The sequence below is a fragment of the Giraffa tippelskirchi genome, chromosome 1 (genome assembly GCF_054371585.1).
Source record: "Giraffa tippelskirchi isolate mGirTip1 chromosome 1, T2T-mGirTip1v1.2.pri, whole genome shotgun sequence".
Lineage (NCBI taxonomy): Eukaryota > Metazoa > Chordata > Mammalia > Artiodactyla > Giraffidae > Giraffa > Giraffa tippelskirchi.
In genome coordinates, this window is record NC_137275.1 from 137114591 (window position 1) to 137138367 (window position 23777).

At 38.0% G+C, this 23777-nt stretch overlaps 1 protein-coding gene and 1 long non-coding RNA gene across 4 annotated transcripts in view; one reads left to right on the top strand and one right to left on the bottom strand.

The window, feature by feature from the left end:
• Positions 1 to 23777, top strand: part of MOB3B (MOB kinase activator 3B) — a 291141-nt gene that overhangs the window by 238795 nt on the left and 28569 nt on the right. For 2 of the 3 annotated variants that reach the window (XM_081497850.1, XM_081497839.1), the window contains exons 1-9: positions 3468 to 3621; positions 4646 to 4765; positions 8185 to 8271; positions 10689 to 10748; positions 12137 to 12187; positions 13633 to 13692; positions 16399 to 16552; positions 17017 to 17255; positions 22205 to 23365. In XM_081497850.1, coding sequence (XP_081353976.1) covers positions 3546 to 3621; positions 4646 to 4765; positions 8185 to 8271; positions 10689 to 10748; positions 12137 to 12187; positions 13633 to 13692; positions 16399 to 16552; positions 17017 to 17255; positions 22205 to 22581 — 1224 coding nt within the window. In that variant the 5' untranslated portion in view covers positions 3468 to 3545 and the 3' untranslated portion in view covers positions 22582 to 23365. Of the gene's footprint in view, positions 3622 to 4645; positions 4766 to 8184; positions 8272 to 10688; positions 10749 to 12136; positions 12188 to 13632; positions 13693 to 16398; positions 16553 to 17016; positions 17256 to 18861; positions 18980 to 22204; positions 23366 to 23777 lie in introns of those variants that run through there. The other variant, XM_081497859.1, reaches the window with a different exon arrangement.
• Positions 13596 to 18837, bottom strand: LOC145509349 (uncharacterized). The gene is made up of 2 exons (XR_014056029.1): positions 16103 to 18837; positions 13596 to 13926 (listed from the first exon to the last, which is right to left on the bottom strand). It is a non-coding gene; the product is annotated as an uncharacterized LOC145509349 (long non-coding RNA).

Below are 23777 nucleotides of genomic sequence, written 5' to 3' on the forward strand. Positions count from 1 at the left end.
CTCTCACTTTACTTAATTTACATCACAGAGCCAGTGGTGTTCTTCCCTTCTAATCCGATTTAGTGATCTGATGTCAGGCCCTTTGGACCTCATTATTACACAGTACTGATCAGCTTTGAAATGTTAAACTTACAGACTCCACTATGAAAGTTTTTTCTGCTCTTTACTTAGCAACTTCAATGTTCTTATCCCTCTGTCCTAATGCATCCATCCTGTTATTCTGAATCTTTGGATAGCTAGTAATTAGCAGCCTCCTAAGACTTAGGTTAAGTGGCAGTTTTTGAATAGCAACCTCATTAAACAACCTCAGCCTGGACAGATCCCATGCAATCTTCCTCTTCTGTTAAGCTGTGAATGAAAGATCTTGTTTTTAACTCAAGGTTTGGACATCAACAAATATTTCTCTTTTACTATATGAATCACCGTGTTAGTAAAATACTCTTACTTCAATGTTTCTATTTATCCAGAAGCTAAAAAAGCACTTTAGCTTAATAAAAAATAAAGTAAAATAAAAGAATGTGAATAAAAAGGATTTGGACTTGAAAAAAAAAAAGCTTGGATACTCAAAATGATACACGAAAGCACAGGCTGGCAATCAAGGTTCTCACTTAACCCAGAAGGCCCTATAAATTCTTGACAGTCCCACAAAGAGAGGAAAGAGATTACATTCTGTTCAAAAGAACTTTCTTGTATTTTGAAAGATCTTAGTTCTTTGAAAATGAATAATCCTGAAATGATAACTTCAGTTTAGTTTGAGAAAGCCTGTTAAAGAGAACCTCAGTTCTCGGACCGTTCTGATAAAGCACAATTCATTGTTCCTGGGTTTTCAAAATTACAGTGATATAACCAATCATTTGCTTTATTTGATGTTGTGTGTAAACTTGCTATTCAGATTTAAGGAAAATAATATTCAAATTAATATTTTAAGCAAGGTTTGAGGCTTCTGTTCATGGATCGAAATAACTAATGTGTGCCTTGTGGAACTATCTGCATTTAATGGATTCTCTCGAAGATTAGGGTGACTCAGTTGACGTTCTTTAAAATATAACTGCTTTGGGTCATTTTACAAGATTGTCTCATTTCTTAATGTTTGTGTGTCTTTTACTTCATTACTTGTTCTATTTATATTTCCTTGTTTGTTGTGCCTCTTAAAAAGCTGTATATATGAAAATCTCACCAGTGCTAATCCTTTTAGGCATGAAGGAAAATTATCTGTAGAGAAAGTAAATAAATTCTTTATGAAGTAAATAAATTCAGGAAATACATTCAACCCAGTAAATGACTCGATTATCTACCTGATGTGATATATAATTTACTCATTTTCCAGATGATCAAATTCAGGGTTGGAGAGATGATTTGCTCATGATCACATAGGTAGGAAGTGATGGAGTGATGACCCAAATATATTCCTCCTTTCTCCTGGCCCCGTGCTCCTGTGGGAGAAGACACAGAGTGGAAGAGGGACTTATAATGCAGACACGATCAAGAAACAAAAAGCAAAGTAAAATCACAGATCAGAAAGTATATCTAATGGCATCTTTGGTATTAGCAATGGATTCTCCTTAGGGCATTCTTCAAAGACTTAACATATAGTTTAGTAGGTAAAAAATAAATATACACTTGTTGTTAGAAGAGAAGTCTCTACTCTAATTGAGTAATAGAATTTTGGAAAGGCTAACTACGGCCTAAAATGATGATATCCAGTGAGGACAAATTCACTGTTTCCATAATCTTGTCCCAAGAACTCAAAGAGTTTCTCTAGTATTAATTTGCTAGAGCTGCCATAATGAAGTGCCACGAACTGAATTGCTTAAACAACAAGAGATTTGTTGAGATATGTTTTCATGAAATAATGAGAATGATTGGCCCTTGGATTTTAAAGAACCATTAATATCGTTGATGGTAAGAAGAGAAAAGACCTTTTTGGCTTTTGAAGCATTTACAATACTGTATGTTCTTTTGAACTCACAGTTCTTGGGTCTAGATGTCTGAGATCAAGGTGTTAGTAGGGCTGGTTCCTTCTCTCTCCTAGCTTTTGGAGGTTTCCTGGCAGTCTTTGGTGTTCCTTGATTTTTACTGCATCATCCCCGTCTCTGCCTTCATCTTCACATGGCATTCTCCGTGTGTGTGGATGTCTGTATCTGTGTTCATCTCTCACTTTTTAAAATTTTCTATTATTATTATTTTGGGGTCGTGCCAGTGGCATGCAGGATCTTAGTCTCCTGACCTGGTATTGAGCCTGTGTCCCCAGCAATGGAAGCCCAGAGTCCTAACCACTGGGTTGCTAGAGAACTACCACCATTCCCCACCCCACCCCCTTAAAAAAAAATAACAGTACCAATCATGCTGTATCAGGGACCCACACTGCTTTAGTATGACTTCATCTTAACTAATTACTTGACAGCTCTTTACTCTCGTCTCTTTTCCACCTCCCTGCACCCACGGAAGAATGGGCTGGAAGGCTTAAAGAAAAAGAGTGCTATACACAGAACCACTTCCCTTTGGTTCACCAAGACTGAACCTGACCATCTTTTCCTTTAGGATAATTCCTCTCTGCTTCCCCTCACTCTCTTAAACAATTTAGACTCCTAACGAATTCACTCTTTTGTTCCTCAGATATGCCCAGTTGAGATCACAATGGCTGAGCCTCATTTGTGAGCCTTCATTATACCAAAAAACCTTCAAGCCTTTTTAAATTCATGCCCCCTTTCTCCTGATGCTTGCGTCTTTTTTGTTGTGGATATTCTCTCGAGCTGAGAGGCTATCCATCAATAATAATTAGAATTGAGGGAGGGGACATTAGTTGATCCTTTGGTATGAAGAGCAATATTGGTGGTATTTTCCATTTGATTTCTTGCCATTATTGCTTATTATCTGAGTTATTATAAGAGAAATATATGTTAATATTATCTAAGCCTAAATACTCTTCTGACTGATCATTTTCTCAGTCTGTATGTGAGGTAAAAGATGGGTTTCATTTTTAAAAGTTTTTAACAAAACAAATATATTTCATAAATAACATAGGTCTTAAAATCCCCCCAAAAAAGTGTTTCAAAAAAACTCCCTCCTAAAGAATTATAGTTAACATAGCCCAAGAACCAGAGTTTGCAGGGCATTAGGATTGAATCTTGGCATCTTATTAGTTTTTTTTTTAACAGATGTTATATGGTTATTCAAAAGAACATACAATATAATAAAAGCTCTGAAAACCAAAAAGGTCTGTTGTTGTCTTACTATCAACAATGTTAATGGTTCTTTAAAATCCAGGGACCAATGATTTACATTATTTCATGAGAGCATACCTCTTGTTATTCAAAGAAAATCTTATAATGGTTTATTTAAAAAAAAAATCCTAAAAACCATCACATAACCTAAGGTAAGGTCATGAGACTGAGTCACAAAGCTTTTGGACATTCTTCTCCAGCATTCTGACTTCCATCTGGCAGTGACATCATAATGTCCTCGCTAGTTATAGGACGTGCTGGGCAACAGAAGGGAAACTCTGAGACACAGTAGATCACTGGATAAATCACGTTGTTTTCCTAATGAATTTTATCTTGTTTATTTTTTTATCTGGGGTTTTCACCCCAGAGATTAGTGGTATACAGCCCCCTTATGAAGGTGAGTAAGCATTTAAAACTTTCACTCAAATAGCAGATAAGAAACTTGACTCATTATCCTAGAAAATTGGTCCATGGCAATTTTTTAAAAATTTAATTGAAGTATAATTGATTTACAATGTTGTGTTAATTTCTGCTCAACAGCAAAGTGACTCAGTTATACATATATATTCTCTTTCATACTCTTTTCCATTATGGTTTATCATAGGATGTTGAATATTGTTCCCTGTGCTATACAGTGGGAGCTTGTTGTTTATTCATCCTGTAGATAATAGTTCGCGTCTGCTAATCTGAAACTCCCAGCACTTCCCTCTCCACCCCCTCCCCCTAGGCAACCACAAATCCGTTCTCTGCATCTGTTTCTGTTTTGTAGATGTGTTCATTTGTGTCATATTTTAGATTCCACATACAAGTGATATCATATGGTATTTGTCCTATTCTTTCTGACTTACTTCACTTAATATTATAATCTCTAGGCTTCATCCATGTTGCTGCAAATGGCATTATTTCATTCTTTTTTATGGCTAATTGGTATTTCATTGTCTGTGTGAGTATATATATATATGTATATATATATGTACACCACATCTTCTCTATCTATTCATCTCTCAAAGCACGTTTAGGTTGTTTCCATGTCTTGGCTATTGTAAGTAGTGCTGCTATGAGCATAGGGTCCATGTATCTTTTTGAATTAAAAGTTTCATCTTACTATATGCCCAGGAGTGGGATTGCTGGATCATATGGCAACTCTAGTTTTAGTTTTTGAGGAACTTCCATTCTGTTCTCCATGGTGGCTGTATCAATTTACATTCCCACCAATAGTATAGGAGGGTCTACTTTTCTCCATACCCTCTCCAACAGTCCATGGCGATTTTCTATAGGGTGATATAAAGTGCATTGTTGGAAATATGATATAACTTAGATTTTAAATCTCTGTCTCATACCCTTTGTGAAGAAAATGCAGCTTTAAAAAAGTAATTAAAGAAATCAACACATTTCTGATCTCTGGTCATGCTTTTTTTCAGGGCATGAGATGACACCCATACCTGATCAGCCTGTGGCTGAACATCCCTATACAATAGAAGAAGAAAATAAGGAGCATACTCCTGAGAAAACTGGAGATTACTATAAAGATGTAAAACAGTGTAAGTTTTCCAAGTTAATGGCAATACATATGCAAAAGATGATTAGACTGATTTGATTTATAAGCTCTAAAATTTCTATAATCATTTTATTTCCTATTTAAATTTTAATTTACCTTATAGACGTTTTGGTGTATGAAATGGAATTCTTATTTTGTTCAACTTTTTCCATGAGATATTATGAAGTTTAATAAGATTTGGTAACTGTCTATAATTAATATAGGATTTATCCTAGCAGCGTGGTCATTTATTCACATTAGTAACAATTGAACTAATTCTGTGATGAGATAAGCAAAATTTATTTGAAGATGTGTGTCAGTTTCCTAGGGCTTCTTGAAATAAAGTACCACAAACTGGGGGGCTCAAAGCAAAAGAAATTCATTCTCTCACAGTTCTCACAGAAGCCAGAGATCCAAAATCAAAGTTTTGGTCACCCCATACTCTCTCCAAAGCCTCTAGGGCAGTGGTCCCTAAACTTTTCGGCACTAGGGACCAGTTCCATGGAAGACAATATTTCCAGGATAGTGTGGTGGGGGGATGGTTTCTGAATGATTCAAGCACATTACGTTTATTATGCCTCCTCTGATCTGATAGGAGGCAGAGCTCAGGCAGTAATGCGAGCCATGGGGAGCAGCTGTAAATACAGATGAAGCTTTGCTTGCTCGTTCACCTGCTGCTCATGTGCGGCCCAGTTCCTAACAAGCCACAGACGTGGCCCAGACTCTAGAAGACTATCTTCCCTTGCACCTTCCAGCTGCTGGTAGCCCCAGGAACTCCTTGGCTTGGAGCAGCAGAACTGCAGTCTCTGCTCTGTCTTCACAAGTTCTTCCTGTGTCTCCATGTCCAGATTTCCCTCTTCTCAATAAGGACAGTGTTTTTGTTTGGGAGCTCATCTACACCCATGTGACTTCATCTTAACTAGTTAAATTGTCAATGACTCAATTTTCAAATTAGGTCACATTCTGCAGTGCTGCAGGTGAAGACTTCAATATAGCTTTTTGGGGCAAACAAAATTCAACCCATAACAAGATGACTTTGAGATGTTTGGAAGATCTGCTAAACTTCAGTTTATTCACCTTTCTTCATACAAGCTTTCCATGTCCTTATAAGGTCCACCATTCTAAAATGTGAAATGTTCATTAAAAACTCTTGTTAAAAATTAAAAATAATTAAGATTAAATCTAACTATACTGGAATTTTTAATAATATTAGTCAAAGAAAAAATAGAAATACAATGAAGATATACATATATACATATATTCAAGTACTTTGAAAACTATAATTAGTACATAAGTTGTATTTCTATTCTTTCTTTGATGAATCACTATCCTCTTTTGTAGGTGAAAAAAATCCCTGATGCTCAGAGAGGTCAATCACCAGGTTTCATAGCTACAAAGAAGCAGTGTCAGGAGTGGTGTCTAATCTATCCAACACAGGCTGTGTCTACTACGCGTCGACTGCAAAATGATGCAGTTGTTTCTTTTTCAGGATGTCTCTCTATTTTTAATCCCCAGAGATTAAATAAACCAAGAGCCTGATGATTACTTTGATTAAAAAATCTTTCTTACACACACACACACACACACTCAAAACATAAATGGGACTATACTAAAGAATTGTATTATGACATGCTTTTTCTCATTTAAGAACTCTGGAGCTTTTTTCATGTATACCTCATTATTTTTAATGGATATATAGTATTCCATGAAATGATTTTCCATAATTAATCTACTGTCTTATTAAAAAATTAGATTATATGCAGTTTTTTTCTCTTGTACATTGTTCTCATGTACACTTGAGTGTATCTCTCTTTGGATAGATACCAAGTACTGAAATTTCTGAATCAAGGATAAATCTTTTAAAATATTGACAGGTAACACCAAATTGTACTCTAAAACACATCTACCAAGAATGCTCCACAATGTCACATATACTGAATAATTTTAATCATGTTTTGTGAATAAGTGAGAATTTTCATTACTGTTTTAATTTACACTCTGATTACTTGTGAAGCTGAGAATGTTTCTTTATATTTATTGGGCATTTTTATTTCTACTTTTGTGATTTACCTGTTCATATCCTTGGCCCATTTTTTCTATTAGATTGTATTTTCACTTATTTGTAGGGGCTCTTTTTTATATTTAGTATATTCAATCTTTTCTCTAGGGTAAAAGTAACAACTATTTTCTCCCAGGCTGTCACTCACCTTTAAACCTGTTTAAGTATTCTAATCACAGAGAAAATTTAAAATTTTATAAGATCAATTCTTGATTAATCAATTTCTTTACAACTTCTTCATATCGTATCTTGTTTAGGTAGGCCTTATCCAGTCCAAGATATTAAATTATTTTCCAATTTTTTGAATAACTTCATATTTTTATTAAAACTCTTAGGTCTTAAATTCAATTATTTTTGTATATGGTGTAAAATAGTCATAAAACTTTACATTTTTTGAGGAGGATTGCCAGTTGTCTAACACTAATTCCCTACTGATATGAAACTCACATTTAATATAATCTAAATTCCATTTGAAATTGGGTCAGTTGCTTTTTATACCTTTTCATTGTTTCTTTGATCTGTCTTTCCCTGCAAAGATCTACAATGTTTTAGTTTTCATACTCTAATAACTCATAGCATTAAATATTGACCTATGATTTCCTTCTATTTCTCCATAGATCTACCTCAGAAATTTTTCATAATTAATGACTGTGTATGTGTGTGTGTCTGTGTGTTGGGGCAAATGAATATATATGTATATATTAAACACACATACACATTTATGTATGTAAAATTTTCTGTCATTTCATGAGATTTTGGAAAGAGGAGATCTGTGTATGTATGTTCAGTCTGGCATCTTGATCCATTTTACTTTGACTCTGATTGGATAGATACATCCATTAGTTTTAAATTACAAACAGCGTCACTGACAACTCTTTAAGAGCAGGATTCATTATGTGCATATTAAATGTGAATCCATTTGGGAGATCGTGATTGTTATTGAAATATATGCTTTTTAAGCTGAACTATTACAGTCAAGCAGAAGGTTCAAGGGCAAGTGAATGCTTCTTACTTGGCTAAAATTTAACAATGTTAGTACAAACAGTGATGATATTACACATCTACAAACCTCCTTCAGCACCCATCATGCACTTGTATATGTTTTTTGTAATTTCCTTAAGAGTTTCCTTTCAGAAAGAATCATTTAGCATAAGGATACTGGTTTGGTTTCTTCCCCCATGAATTTTATTTTTGACCCTTGCCCCACTTGTTATTTTGTAGCTGAAGAATGTCTCAAATACTTTATTATTCTTTTTTTAGAATTAGTGTATATGTTTTAGGAAAAAATTCAGGTAAGGAAAAATGTAAAAGGAACAAGAAGTGACTTACCTAGCTGCTGAAAAGTTTTGATCTTATGTTTTCAGATGTCTTCACAACACAAAATCCAAATGGCACACAGTCTGAAATATCTGTGAGAGCAACAACGGATCTGAATTTTTCTCTGAGAAACTGTAAGTGCTGAAAGGCAGCACTGCAAATAGGAAAAACACTTAAAGCAGGATTTCAAAATAGCACTGCAGACTGTTGGGTAGGAAAAAGGTCTTAGTGGAGCTAATATCATCAGGGAATCTTAATTCGTAAAATAAGGAGACTTCACCATAGCCATTGCACTGGTAAATTCAGAAGGCAAGAAGGTTTTTACATTTCTTAGCCTCATATTTTTGGTTTGAGTGGGAAGAAAAAGAAAATAACTAAATTTAGGACTCCAGAAAATTGTTTCTTTCTTAAACCCACATATTTACTTCTCTCTACTTTGTCCTTTCAGCTTCAAATATTATTTCTTTTTTGCACCTTTCTACCAAGTATAACTACTGATAGAGGAAATGAGGAAATGTAGCCAGCATGTCACTTTGGAGGCCATTAAAAGTCTCTGAAGTATATATACCACATCCTTCACCTTAAAGCGTCAACAGCTCATATCTGTGAAACCCAAGAAGACAAGGAAAAGAGGATGAAAGTAAATAGGGCAAGAGAGAATGTTTCTGACTATGACAATATTTAATATTAGGAAAAACCAGACTCAGCAATGCCTAATAATTCATAAAACTTCTTGACAATAATGGAACATTTTGAGCAATTCCAAAACTTGAAACATAAATATGACATACAGATATTTCGAAGGCACACATTAATTTAGACAGATCTGTCATGGGAATTTTGTTTGCATACAGCAGACAACATCTTGAACTGTTTCTTCAACAGGCCAGGTACCTAAAATTCCCTTTAGGAGAAGGATTATCAATGACCACAGGACCCATGGAAGAGATTTCAAAGCCCTAACTTCTCTTCCCACAATTCAGGTCCCCAGAGGATTGCCAAAGTGGGATTGGGATAAGAAATTTTTCCCATTTTCACTGGGGCTCTAACAGAGACTTGTTGAGTGGTGGGGACATTCTGGAGGAGCAAGCTCCCCAAGGAGATGGAAATCTCCAGAATAATTTTGACTAATTATTCTTCTAGTCCCTAAAATGATGAGGACAAGGCAGTAGTGAGGCAATCCAGACATGTTTCTCTCAAATCAAGTGGGGGTTGCAAAGCAGAATTTAAGGATTACATCCCAGTCATTCCAGCCCTGCCTGAGTCCATGCCAACTCTGGTAATGGATTATTTTTTTCCATCCTTTCCTTCCAACAAGTTACCTATAATAATGTTGTCTGTAGGCTCAGTAGAAATCTTCCTAGAGTGGGGTTGCCTGTACTTCATATGACACGTCATCCATTCCTGTCTGAAGCAAAGTTAACTGAAATTGCCAACTTCATAGGGAGAAAAATGGTCCTCCAGTCACAAAGTGAAAGTTGCTCAGTTGTGTCTGACTCTTTGTGACCGCAGGGACTATACAGTCCATGAATTCTCCAGGCCAGAATACTGGAGTAGGTAGCCTTTCCCTTCTCCAGGGCATCTTCCTGACCCAGCAATCGAACCGGGGTCTCCTGCCTTGGAGGCAGATTCTTTACCAGCTGAGCTACCAGGGAAGCCCTCCAGTCACAATTTCTCCCAAATTGACTCTTACATACCTCCAGATGGATGCATTATAGACTGAGATATACCCTAAATCAGGCCTGGAAATCCTTTATTTGTAACCCCAAATTTTAATTGCCCAAACTGATTTGAGTGGTTAACATGCATATGTTTCCAGCTTACCAGGACACTGCTGTTAGCTCCCGCTTTCATGTCATCACACTGAACCAGCAACCAAGTTGTCCTAGGTTGATAGTATTACTTCAAAGCCTGTGCAGGAAACTATGTGAAGCCAGTGTACCTCACCCAATAGATCTTCCTTAGTGCCAAAGGAAGCTTGTTAGCCCCACACTCCCAGTTTTTCCTCTCTTACAAATTATAGGCATATTAATCCCACCTCAGGCAACCTCTTATTATACAAACATCATTCTTCAATGGCTTCTTCTTTCCCCTCCTTTAAGGTATCTCAGGAAAATGTCAACATCTTTCTCTTTGGTTTTTTGTTGTTGTTGTTATTGTTGTTTTTCTCTCTCCTTTTCTTTGTTCTATTTTTTAGCTTAAAATATACATAATTACGGAGAAGGCAATGGCACCCCACTCCAGTACTCTTGCCTGGAAAATCCCATGGATGGAGGAGCCTGGTAGGCTACGGTCCATGGGGTCGCTAAGAGTTGGACACGACTGAGCGACTTTACTTTCACTTTTCCCTTTCATGCACTGGAGAAGGAAATGGCAACCCACTCCAGTATTCTTGCCTGGAGAATCCTAGGGATGGCAGAGCCTGGTGGGCTGCCATCTATGGGGTCGCACAGAGTCGGACACGACTGAAGCGACTTAGCAGCAGCATACATAATTACAAATGTTGAGTCAATATTTTTATATGCTGATAATCCATTATGCCTTTTCCTAGATAAACTCTTCAATGAAACAACTACAATGCCACCTCCTGAAGAAGTCAGCCATGAAGAAAGTAAAGAACCTTTTGGAAAAACTACTCATAGTATTAAACTTACAACATTGTAGTCAGACCTGGAGCATGTCATTATATGACTTAAAATTTAACTTTCATTACTCTGAGTATTTCATAAAGTGATAACATACTTAAAGAATTCATACTATTACAATTTAAAATCACTCTAAAATCTTTTAAATGGTAAAAATCTGGGAATTAATTTTCAGATTTACCTGACAAAGGATAGGAAATGAACTCTTTTTAAAATACAACCTGATTGTAGTAAAATGTATTACAGTTATATTTATATTAAATATATATTTATATAAAATATCATGTGTGTATAAATATACATTTATATAAATATATTTAATACATTTTAATATAAATTTTTAAAAAGTATAGCAATAATTTTAACAATCACATACTTGATAAATAAACTTAACTCTGCTTAGAGTTGATTTTTAGCATTTCCTAAGAATATTAGTGGAGAGTTCAGAGCTAGAGTATACAAAATCAAAATTATCATTTTACTTTTCTGATAGTACTGTTTCTTATAACATACTTGTGAAATCATAACAACTCAGGATGGCTTTTCTCTAAGGTCTTGAAAGAGGATTGGTCTAATTGAAGACAGTGAACTGTCATTACATGAAACCCTATATTCTCCAGTTCATACAATCCGAGTATATTTCTCATGATTCCTTTAATATGGTTATTTGCTTTCTTGAATAACCATATTAGAGTAATATTTAAAAATAGAAATCTTATCATCCTGGTATGCACCTTCTTAAATACCATCAGTAACTTACTGCTAGGTTTGGGGTCATATTCTAAATTCTTAACCAGGCATTCAAGTCTGAAGTGATCTGACCATTGAGGAACTTGCCAGTCTCATTTCTTGTCACATTCCCCACCCGTATTCTCCACACCAGACTACCTGAAGCTCTCAGAGCTTACCGAACCTGCTCGTAACACCTGAGTTTGCTCACAGTGGAATGACCTCTCTCTCACATAGTTATCTGGCAAATAATTTCTAGACCTCTGACCTCTTATGAGAGCATGGCCTCCCTCGCAAAGTGTTTCCGGCTTTTAGAGTGAATTAGATCCTTCTGTGCATACCACCTGTACGTTGCTATGAAAGCCTTCATTCTCCTGTAATGTGATGAACAGTGATTCTTGTCTGTCTGCCTCTCAAAGTAAGAGTGTGTTCCTTAAACATAAGACCTGTATCTTGTTCATTTCTGTAACTTTAATGCCACCCACGGGGTCTGGCACATGATAGGAACTCAAGGTGTAACTGTTACACGACTAGACTAATATAAAAAAATGAACATTCTATCAAAATTTTACTAAAGCCAAATTACCATATTTTGTTATCCTGTTCTATTTTGTGTTTTAAACAGAAGGAACCCAGAGTCCAAATGAGCCTGCCTTTTGGACAATGTTAGCTAAAGGTAAACTCATAGTAGGTAGCTGGGAAAATGTTTGGTTTTCTAAAGTCTTCTGTAAGAAAGCCAAGATCAGTGTAAATTTTTCTAATACTAAGAATTAATAAGTCAACATTTTGCTGCCATCATCACGTGTAATAGCAAATGCAACACAGACCCAGAAAGTTAATTGTCACACATTTTCTGATCCTCTCACCAAAAGTTTCATTCTCCTACAAATGTTACAATCTAGACATTTAATTTATTTATGATTAAAAATTTTACATAAGGCTCTTGCTCAATAGTATCCCTCTTTGTATTTGGAGCAGTATGTGTATAAGCACATGGGGATGCATGAACGAATGCAAAGTATATATCAAAATATATGCATGCACAAAAGTAATATATAAATCATAAATGTATATGCATTCATATATAAATCACATGCATAGCATTTGTGTGTATTCATGTATACACATAACATGTATATTATCAATAAATGCATATGTGCATAAATATAATTCATGTATCACACACATATATGCATGCATTATGTGAATTATATGCCATATTTGATGGATCCTCATTTGCAGATTCTGTATTTGTGAATTCACCTACATTTAAAATTTATTTGGAACTCTCCAAATCAATACTTGCAGATCTTTCACAGTCATTGATGGACACACACAGAGTAGCAAAAAAAAATTTAATTGCCTGAAGCTCTTGTTCCCAGCTGGAGTATAACAAAGGCCTTCTTTTTTCAGCTCTCATGCTGTAAACAAAATATCTTTTTTTGTGGTCTGTTTAGTGTAAGGTGTTTTGCATTTTTGTGCTTTCTGCTGGCAATTTTGCTATTTTAAATGCCCTCCAAGTGTAGTATTACAATGCTGTTTGGTTCCTAAACACGAGAAGGCTGTTACGTAACTAAGGAAGAAAAATGTGTGTATTATATAAGCTTCATACAGGTGTGAGTTATAATGCTATTGATTGTGAGCTCAGTGTTAATTAATCTGACTGTAGCCCACCAGGCTCCTCTGTCCATGGGATTTCCCAGGCAAGAATACTGGAGTGGGTGTCCATTCCCTTCTCCAGAAGATCTTCCCAACCCAGGGATGGAATCTGAATCTCCCTCATTGCAGGTGGATTCTTTACCTCCTGAGCCACCAGGGAAGTATAATCAATCAGCCATATATACTAAATAAAGTGTCTCTAAACAGAAACATACATAAAACAAGGTTACTGGGTCAAAACAAGGTTATATGATCAGAGGCTAGTAAGAACGTAACGCTGTATTTCCCTTAGGAATGATGATGGTTCAGTATTCACTTAGTTCAGTGCTTACATGACTTAACTACCATGACTACCATGAAAAATGAGAATGAACTGTATATAGTATACACACACATCTACACACACAATAATTTTAGTAAGTGAATTTTGTTTACCATAACACCAATTTATTGTTTTAACAGCTATAAATGCAACCACCAGTGAGGACAACCAACGAGATCAATTGTTTCACCCAATTCCAAGTAAGAGCAAAATACTTCAATTAAATGGATACATAAATACTTGCACACATTTTAGTGTCTACATGGTGATACTGTTTTCCTCAGTAAGGTGTGGTATATGTAAGAGAGTAGTATGGTGACTGACATTATACTAGAGAGGACATTTATAGTTTTAGGAAAGTCATGGCTTCTAAACAGTGTTCTCAATGACCATATTGCAGATATTTCCATTTTCCTGTTGTGTAACTTCTATTCCTGGAAGTAAAAAGAAACAGTAAACTAAATAGAGTTGTAGGCAAATGAACAATACAGAGGATGCAGTTTTTTTTAATTGACAGACTTTTTAGAGCAGTTTTAGGCTACAGAAAAATTGAGTAGAAAGTAAAGAGTTCTCATATATTCCACCCACTCAGTTTTCCTTGTTATTAACATCTTCCATTGGTGTGGTGCATTTTTTTTTTTTATAATTGATGAGCCAATATTGATACATTGTTATTAACTAAACTTCACAGTTTACATTAGAGTTCATTCTTTGAGTTGTACAATTCTATAGGTTTTGACAAATATCTTGTGTCCACCATTAAAACCATACGGAGTAGCTTCATTGCCCTAAAAATTTTCTATGATCTACTTAGCCATCTTTCCCTTCCCCAACCCTGATCCTTCTGTTGTCTCTATAGTTTAGCCTTTTCCAGAAGGTCAAATAGTTGGAAACATACATGTATTCTTTTCAGAGTGGCTTCTTTGGCTTAGTACTATGCATTTAGGTTTCTTCCGTGTCTTTTTGTGACTTGATAGTTTACTACTTTTCATCACTGAATAATATTCCAGTATATGGATGTACCGGTATGTTTATGCATTCACCTATTGCAGGACATCTCAACTGTTTCCAAGTTTTGGCAATAATGAATAAAGCTGCTATAAACATTCATGTGTAGGTTTTTGTGTGGTCATAAGTTTTCAACTCATTCAGGTAAATACCAAGGATTGTGACTGCTGAATCATGGGGTAAGACTATGTTCAGATTTGTAAGAAACTACTAAACTGTCTTCCAAAGTGGCTGTACCATTTTGCATTCCCACCACCAGCAAATGAAAGAATTCCTGCTGCTGAATGTAGTTTTCATTAATGGATTGATTTTATTTGTATGAATAAAAGAATTCCTGACTTTGATGGAAAATTTCATGACAAGGCATCACATTAATTTTCCCCAAATCTCTGTCCTATGTAAATACATTGAAAAAGAAATAGCATCTGGTAATACATGTAGGGCCTGCCACCTTAATTCTGTGCTGCGTTATTTGACACTTAATGCCACTTGCCTTTCAGTGAGTGAAGAAAATGGTGTCAGTCTTCTTTATTTAGAAAAGTGATAACCAGTAATGACAATGTTCTAGAAATATTTTGTCTTTTCAAGTAATGAAAGTGAGCATGATCGATTTTCTATTGAGTATTGAGCACATACTACACTTTACATATGTTGTTATGTCAATCCTCACAGCAATTCCATGAAAGCTGATATTATCTCCATTTTACAGATGAGGAAACTATGGCTCAGAGGGGGGGGAAAAAAACCTATCCCAACTTGTAATTAGCTTTCCTATGATTTCCAGTGGTTAGGAATTTCAAACCCTTCTTTAGTTTTGCCCATCACCTTGATAAACAAATGTACTATAAGCACACCTCTTTACAAAAGCCCTTTTAATTCAGGAGCACAGCCCATTTTAATATAATTTATTTCCAAAATAATCTGCCTCAAAGTCAAGATATCAGTCATTCACAACTGTATACACTTCTCTCCCCTTGGATACGGACAATTATAATTTTTTTAATATAAGAGAGTACACACATGGGAATTTGTCATTGCTTATTACCAAAACATCATTACCTGAAAAAAAATCATGAAAAATCATTGGAACTTTTGGGTGAAAAGATGTTGGGGGAGAGGGGACAAATAGCAACATGATCATTTAAAGTCACCATTACATGCCTATTAAGTCAGACATATATTCAGGAAGATATAAAATTTGGCAGTAAATATATATATTTATTCTTTAGTAAAAAGACTTTTGACGTTTCTGGATCCAGGCATGATTTTAATTATAGATTTTAGAAAGTTAACTAAGTTTCCATTTCTTTAACACCAAATACACTAGATTTGATCACAGTAATGAGACAAATTCAGTTCTTAAGCCTTGTGGAGGAAGCACTGTAGTACATCATCTTTTTAACTTAAAAGAAAAATCAACTCCTGCCATCAGGAGAAATGCATATTCTCTCCTGAAGGACTAATCCCATGTGTGTAATTCATCATGTTTTTAATAGTAATCTCTTCCAAGTCTTGGATTGGTTTTTAATTATACAAGGAGGAAGGCTGATACATGTTTTAACATCTGGTCACCTGGATTTGATACCAGATTTTGCTACTTACTAGATATGTGCTGAGGGCAAATCCATAAACTTCTGTGATCCAGGAAAATGGAGTGAGGGTCAGCTCCTCCAAGACTGCTGTGAAGGGGAAAGGTAAAAAAAAAGTTGAGAGTCTTTGTCCATAGGAAGTGGCCTATAGCCTTCTCCCTTGCATTGCATGAAGGTAGAGGGGAGAGCGCAGTGAAGACTCTGGGTGGCGAAGGCCTGTCTTCAGTTGCATTGTGATCCTTATTCCTCCAGAAAAACTTGCTGAACACGGTCCCTCTTTCCCACTGCATTTTCTTTCTTTCCTCTCAGACTCTGATGTGAACGCTACATGGGAAGACAACACAACAAGAATACAGGAAGCCAAGTTAAAATTAATGCTGGGCATCTCACTGATGACCCTCTTCCTTTTTGTCATCCTCTTGGCAGTCTGTAGTGCCATTCTGTACAAAATGAAGATGATGAAGTAAGTGTACAGACCTCTGGAGCCTTTAAAACACATGACAGGAAGCTCCCACTCTCCTTCCCTTCAGTAGAGGGCTAGGCAAACATGACTCCCAAGTTTATAAGGTATTCAGTTTGGCTCCCTTGCCTCTATTTGGAAAGGACCATGGAGCTGTCTCTCAGGGAGTATCCCACTTGAACTTGTCCTCAATATTTTAAACATCTAGAGATAGAAACAACCCTAGTCAATTGGGAAGGTGATAGAGAAGCTAATGCATTCTTTTTCAATAGCCTTGAAACAAAAAGGGTTATGAACTCTGTTCTAAATAGCACATCTGTGTAGGGTCTAACATTTTTCATTCATTTATCTAGTGTAATAATAAATAGACAATATATTGGGCAGAATTCATATATTACTTTAAGATGGTTTTCTAAGTCAAGCTGCAAACGCACACAAAACAGTTCTTGATGTTTGTTTGTTTTCAGATATAAACAAGCATGTCAGACTGGTGAATACTCTGTCAACCCAGAGCTGGCCACTCTATCTTACTTTCATCCGTCAGAAGGCATATCAGACACATCATTTTCTAAGAGTGCTGAGAGCAGCACGTATTGGGGCACCACTTCTTCAGAATTAAGGAGATCAGACACAAGGCCAAAATCTAGGACGACAGACATGATTTCCACAGCCTCAGAGGAGAATGAGGAGTCAGACATGATTCAGAGTGAGGAACCCAGCGAGGAACCCACAGATGATTAGACAACTGTAATATTTTTGCCATAAAAAATATCTTTGTGATGTTCATGTTATATTTTGGAAACTCTGCTGAGACCAAATTTTCCGGTGTCTTCAAAGGAGGGCATATTCAATAAAATTCTCTCCGCTATAAAAACTATTTAATGGAAAAAATATAAGGAAATAAGGTGTGAAAAAGTTCATCAAGTAAAAAACGATCCTGGAAAGTGACTTATGCAAAGTATTCATTCTAGTTTGGCTTTTTTTTTAAATACGAGTATTTCATTTTTTTACCTTACCTGTGGGCATTTTAAGGAATTTCGGGGCAACCACTACTATGCCCTTCCCCACCACCAAAGCAAAAAGAACACACCCGTTGGTGTTTACTGGCAAAACAGGTGTGCCGTATCAAGAGACAAAACTAGTATTAGAGACTCCTGGCATTCTTCAATTGTTTCAAAGTCATCAGGGTGCTCTCATGGGACAGTAAGACTGAGGGAAAAGTATTTTTTCCATTTTTACGGTATCCATAACCATTTGAGATATCATTGTTTTCCAGAAGAAGAGAAAGGAAGGAGGGATTCCAGCATCTAATTTCCTAGAGGGGGATTTATGGATCCTGAATATTTTAGGGCTAGAGGACCCTTCCTTCTCTCTCCCCACCAAGCACCCATGCTTGGTATGTGGTATTGGGGGCGGGGAAAGCATTTCAAAGACTAATTTATGTTATCAGTGACTTATGAAACTATTTATCCTAGGAGTAGTTCAGTTTACAGAGAAGACCAATGGAATAGGGATACTGTTTCCCTTTTAGGAGTGTTTCGACTGGAAGGATTTTAGAGACATGGTATCAGATCCTTTGTGGATATGTGTGGATGATGGGGCGGGAAAGAACTGGGGCGGCATCATTGTCCTCCTAAATTCTCACCTACTTTATGCTATGCACTTTGACACATTATATCACATAGAATTCTACCACCCTATGCAAGACAAGTTTATTTGTCAGACCAAGATATGAGAACTTGAGTAAGTTGGATACCTTGCCTAAGGTCACCTGCTAGAGAGAGGCAAAGTTTATGACGGTGAGGTTCTCTCCCTGATCCATGAAAGTTAAGTCAAACTTGTAACAAAGTCAAAGAGTGTTTAGAAGCAAGGTAGACATCCACAAGGCAGGAGATTCCTTAACCCAAATGTCCTTTCAGCTCTTGGGAGATTGTTTTCCCTAAATGTAGGTTAGGTCTCTATGAACCTCCTTCCCTATAGAACATAGACGCGCACACACACACACTACGCTCACCTGCCACTACCTTACCATCCATTCTCAGAATCATCCTTCCCTCCCCATTTTCTCCCCTGACATCAGCTCCGGCCTGCCCATTGGCTGGAAAAGCTACGAAGCGCCGCCTCCGAGCAGCCACAGACTATATAAGGCTGTACTCTAGCTGGAGTAGTAGTGGGCTGGGTGTTCGCCTTTTTCCGGTCCTGTCATCACAACAGTGCAGGCGGGTTTTCGGAGCCAGGTGAGGTGCCCTTGAGCAGTAGTCCATGCTACGCTCCGTGGGTTACTTTTGCCGTTTTCTGTGCCCTTTTGACAGCCCCGGGGGTCGGTGCCAGCGTTTGTACCGCCAGTTCAGGCACGGGAATTGAGTGAGGCAGATAGTTGCAGCAGCTTGGAGGTGCTCAGGCTGCAGAGGAGCCATGGTGACTTCATGGGTGAGAAAGGGCTCGTGGGAAGAAGGTCAGGTGGGTTTGGGGAAGGGTTGGCTACCAACCGTTCCCACCTTCTCCCTCCACCAATCCTTGGAAGAACCCGGGAGGTTTCTTGATTGGAAATAGGTGTAGGGGTTACTTTGTCTTCAGTACTAAAGTACTGCAGCTTGAGAAGGTGAATCAATATAGCATTACTATGGCTAAAACAGTATGGTAAATTTACTATGGTAAAGAATCTGCCTGCGATGCAGGAGACCTGGATTCCATCCCTGGGTCGGGGAAGATCCCTGGGAGAAGGGAATAGCAACCCACTCCAGTATTCTTGCCTGGGAAATTCCATGGATACAGGAGTCTGGTGTGTTACAGTCCATGGGGTTGCAAAGAGTGGAACACGACTGAGTGAATTTCACTTTCCATAGCTAAAATGTGCCCCCCCCCAAAAAAAAAATTGGTTTCTCATCCTCTGACATAACCTGTGGATACCTTTGTAGGTATCATTTTAAAATGCAGTCAAGGTACTGGGGCAGTGGGCCTGAAGAATGTCTGTAGTCCTTACTGATGTCACTTTCTTCTCCCACCTCCCCTAGTCTAGATGGGAGGAGAGGGTCATATAGCCCAGGCTGATGTGTATGTGTGTCGGGAGGGGGCATGTCTTCTCATTTGCCCCCTACTGACCCTCCAAGCCACTACTAAACCTGGTATTTCCTAAATAGGTTGTCTAGACCTCTGATCTGTTTGTTTTCTCTTAAAGGACATAGTAATACCAGTTCCTTTTAAACTTGTTTCTCCCCCTATTCTGAAACACCCCTGCGTTTCCCTTCTCTGGTGCTCTTAACCTGCCTCTTTCCCAGCCCTCCAAGAGGGCTGTTTACCACCACGTAGCAGTGGCACCCCACTCCAGTACTCTTGCCTGGAAGATCCCATGGACGGAGGAGCCTGGTAGGCTGCAGTCCATGGGGTCGCGAAGAGTCAGACACGACTGAGCGACTTCACTTTCACTTTTCACTTTCATGCATTGGAGAAGGAAATGATAGCCCACTCCAGTGTCCTTGCCTGGAGAATCCCAGGGACGGGGGAGCCTGGTGGGCTGCCGTCTATGGGGTCGCACAGAGTCGGACACGACTAAAGCGACTTAGCAGCAGCAGCAGCTACTTAAGGGCAATTCCTATAGAGCGGCTGTTCTGGGAAACAAGGACTTTGCCTTGGGACGAGGAACCAAGTAGTTAGAATCTCCACGAGTAAAATTTCTCAGCATCGCACTCTAGGATCAGGAGAATTAAGAGCTAGTCCTCAGTCCCTCTTACTTGTCCCTCCCACGTAAAGTATGTTGGAGATCAGATATACGGAGTAGTGAGGGTGCCATGGAGATCCTGTTTTGAGGGTGTTTTCCTGAGAGCCTTTTGGGTGGCCCCACAGTTCCTGAAACCAGGAGAGGGGGCCATCCCAGGGACATTTGGGAAGATGGTAGACTGGGCTGGCCATCCGGAGAGAAACTCGGCCCGCCTAACCGAGCGCTCACCTGAAGCGACCAGCCCTACGAGGGTGGCCCCGCCCACTGTTCCGGCCAAGGGGCGGGACCAAGGTCACGTGGCTGGGAGGCGGGGCGAGGAGCGCGTGGGCAGGCGTGTAGTTAGTTTCCTGCTCCTCATAGGCGGGATCCTGGTTTGCTGCTTGCAAGGTGCAGGGGCACAGTATTGTGTGGTTTTATCCTCACTCTCTGCCACCCGTCCCCAGTGTGGACTTAAGGAGTTTCCTGAGCTCTGGTAAAAGGTGGTGGGTGGGGTGGAACCCGGCTTGTGGCAAGGGGTAGTTACAAATCAGAAGAAGCTCTTCCCAATCGCCTCTAGCCTGAGCAAAGTTTGTAAGTCTGCCTCTGACTTCAAAATTTGCCTTCCAAGTCTAGCTTCTGGTGGAGCAAAATCATTTTAAACTTCTGATATGGAAGAAAATAATATTCTCTCCCCCCTCCCACCCAGCCCCCATAGCACCCCGACTCACTGCTTAAACATCCTTTCCTGAATCGTGGCAACCAAATAAAACCCAGCTTATGCCAAAATGCAGTTCTGGCTGGTTACCCAGAGTTTACTTCCCCTTCCAAGTTTCTTTCAAGAAAAATTAGAGCCAGTTACATTTGATTCGTAGGTTAATTCTCATGCTTATGCCTGCTCTTCGCCTTTTTCCTTCTCCATCAAAATGCCCCACACCTTTGTCACACACTTTGCTTTGGCTTTCAATAGAGTTAATTTCTTAATAGAGAATGAACGGTAAAGTGAAAGGCTAGTGAGCCAAGGAAAGCTCATTGTGTAAACAGGAAGCACGTGTGTTATCAAAAGGTGTAAGTTATCTAAAATAAATTAAGAGGTTTAAAAAGTATAATTTGGACGATATCTCGTATCTGAAATCTCTTGTTTTCGAGAAGGGAGAAGTGTGTAAATTATGCCGTAATTGACATTGGAAAGTGTATCTTGGAAAGAGGGAAGAGATGGTAATTTCCTTATTGAAAAAGTCAGGAAGGACCTGCCAGGTATTGTGAAGGGCCATGGCTGGCAGCCTTATCTCTTGGCACTGTTCTGGGTTTCCTCAGGAGTGTGGATCCAGCTGCTTTCGAGTTTTATTCGTTAATTTTTTTTTTTTTAAGATTTTTTTAATGGTTGGTTGTGGAACAGTGTGTTTTGCTTCATTTTGTGTTTGAGGCATTCTGTAGAACAGAAGGGATCTTACAACCTTAGTGAGAATGTTGAGAACCACTTAATTAAAAGAAGACTCATGCTTTAAAACTTTTTCTTACAACAGTGGAGATGTATTGGTGAGAGACTATGTACAGTTCCGTGTAAGCAGCATTCAGCTCTTTGAACTGTTGCCAAATTGTCGCTGCCTAGTAAATAATAAGGTGAATAGTGTATATCCAAACCATGTCACATTTGACACAGTTTAATATGTATAGGCATGACCTGTCACACAGACGTGTAGCTACGCTTGTAATAAGATGTGAATATTTTAATCAGTCATACGAATGAGCTAGACATTTGAAAGACTTAATCAGTGATATTCGTTGTCCTTCTCATTCCAAGAACTGACCTGTTCATCCACAGTTCCCTGTGTTTAAGGCTGGGTTTGGGAAAGTTACTGTCCCTGTGATAGGAAGCTCTTTGTCTAGGATATTTTGGGGTCTGCACTTCATCTTGAGTGATGTTTAAAGATAAACTTATCTCCCATTAACAACTCTAGGCACAACTATGGAACAGCTGGAAAGAATCAACGAAGAAATCAAGTCAGTCAAGACTGAAGTTGAAGAAAAGCAGAAGATGCTCCCCAGGTTTACTTTAGCGCTTGAAGAGCTATCGCAAAGCCCCATGGCCTCCTTGAGTGACACAAATGTGAAACAAGGTTTTCCTGAAAACAGCCTGCTCCCACAAGAAGAGTGGAATGAACCATCAAAAAACAAAGAGAGTCAGCCTACCAAGTACCTGCTGGAACACACATGTCCAGCAACTGGCCTTGAATATGACCCCTTGCTCAAGTACTCTGTAGCACTGCTTGGAGCATCTAAAAGAAGGCAGGGTGAGACTGACAGTCAGCCCTCCTGGAAAAAAATCTGTGGGTAAAAATTGCCGCAAGTCCCTGGAGAGTCAAAGACCTTATGTTTCACCCACAAGAATTAGAATAAATCTTCAAGATTCTGATGAAGATGAGCTTGTAATGGATGTACCTCCAATCATTCCTGTTTCTAGGAAATCTAAACGCTTTAGAGGCTTTAAATATCAGAATATGGAGGAAAGGATATACGTAGTGCCTCTGGAGGAAAGAAATCTTCAGATCAGTGGCATAGAGGAAAAAATAGGTGAAACCCAACTAACCACACACAGAGTAGATGACAGTAACAAGCTAGAACCATCAAGATCACTCATGAAAACCTCACTAGATATTAAAACTAAGATAAACGTGGTGTTCAAAACCACATTTCTAAGATGATGGAAACTTTGGTGGTGAAAAGATGCATGTCTGCATTTCAGGAGAAAATATGTCTTATGCCCCTCCCAGGGACAAAGAAATCCAGACAGGAAGTCATAGTGAAACATATCCAAAGAGGACAAGACATGTAAAAACAACTGATGATACTCAAAAGAAGAGACTGAATGTCTGTCTTCACCAAGCCAACTCCAATTCTCTTATTCAGATGATCACTTGAAAACAGAGTTCTGACAGCACCAGATGATAGTCAAGACTTGACTATTTTTTGAAGACGGCAGGTTAGTTGAATTTGGTTTAGATAAGGAATATACTGGAGATGACACTCCCTCTGATTCTGATGACACTATGAAGGAATGTCTTCAAATTTTCAGTGAGTTCACACAAAGCCAAGATCATGAGGGAGAGACTGCTAAACAGGTTGGTCACTTTTATTTCCCTTAAATACATATTCTCTATATGCTAAACTTTATAAAATATATGTACCATCTATTATATATTTCTAACATTATCATTAAGACACTATAATAAAAATAAAAAGTGTTATTTAAATAACATGTATTTATTAAAATTAAAATAATAATGAAATATATTTATAATATTATAATTAATAATGTATTAGAATGACAAGGCTAAACCTTGGTAAGTGGCCAGCCATTATATCTTGCAAGCTTGACAGTTTCCAGAGGCCATGGTATTATGTACAGTAGCTGATAGTTGGTTTGTCAAATTAGAGGAATCTTTTATAGGAATATCTGTGCATGCCAAATTATCCAAAATAAGTTATTTTTTTGTGAATTATTTTTTAATAATTTGCCCAGTGTTTAGTATT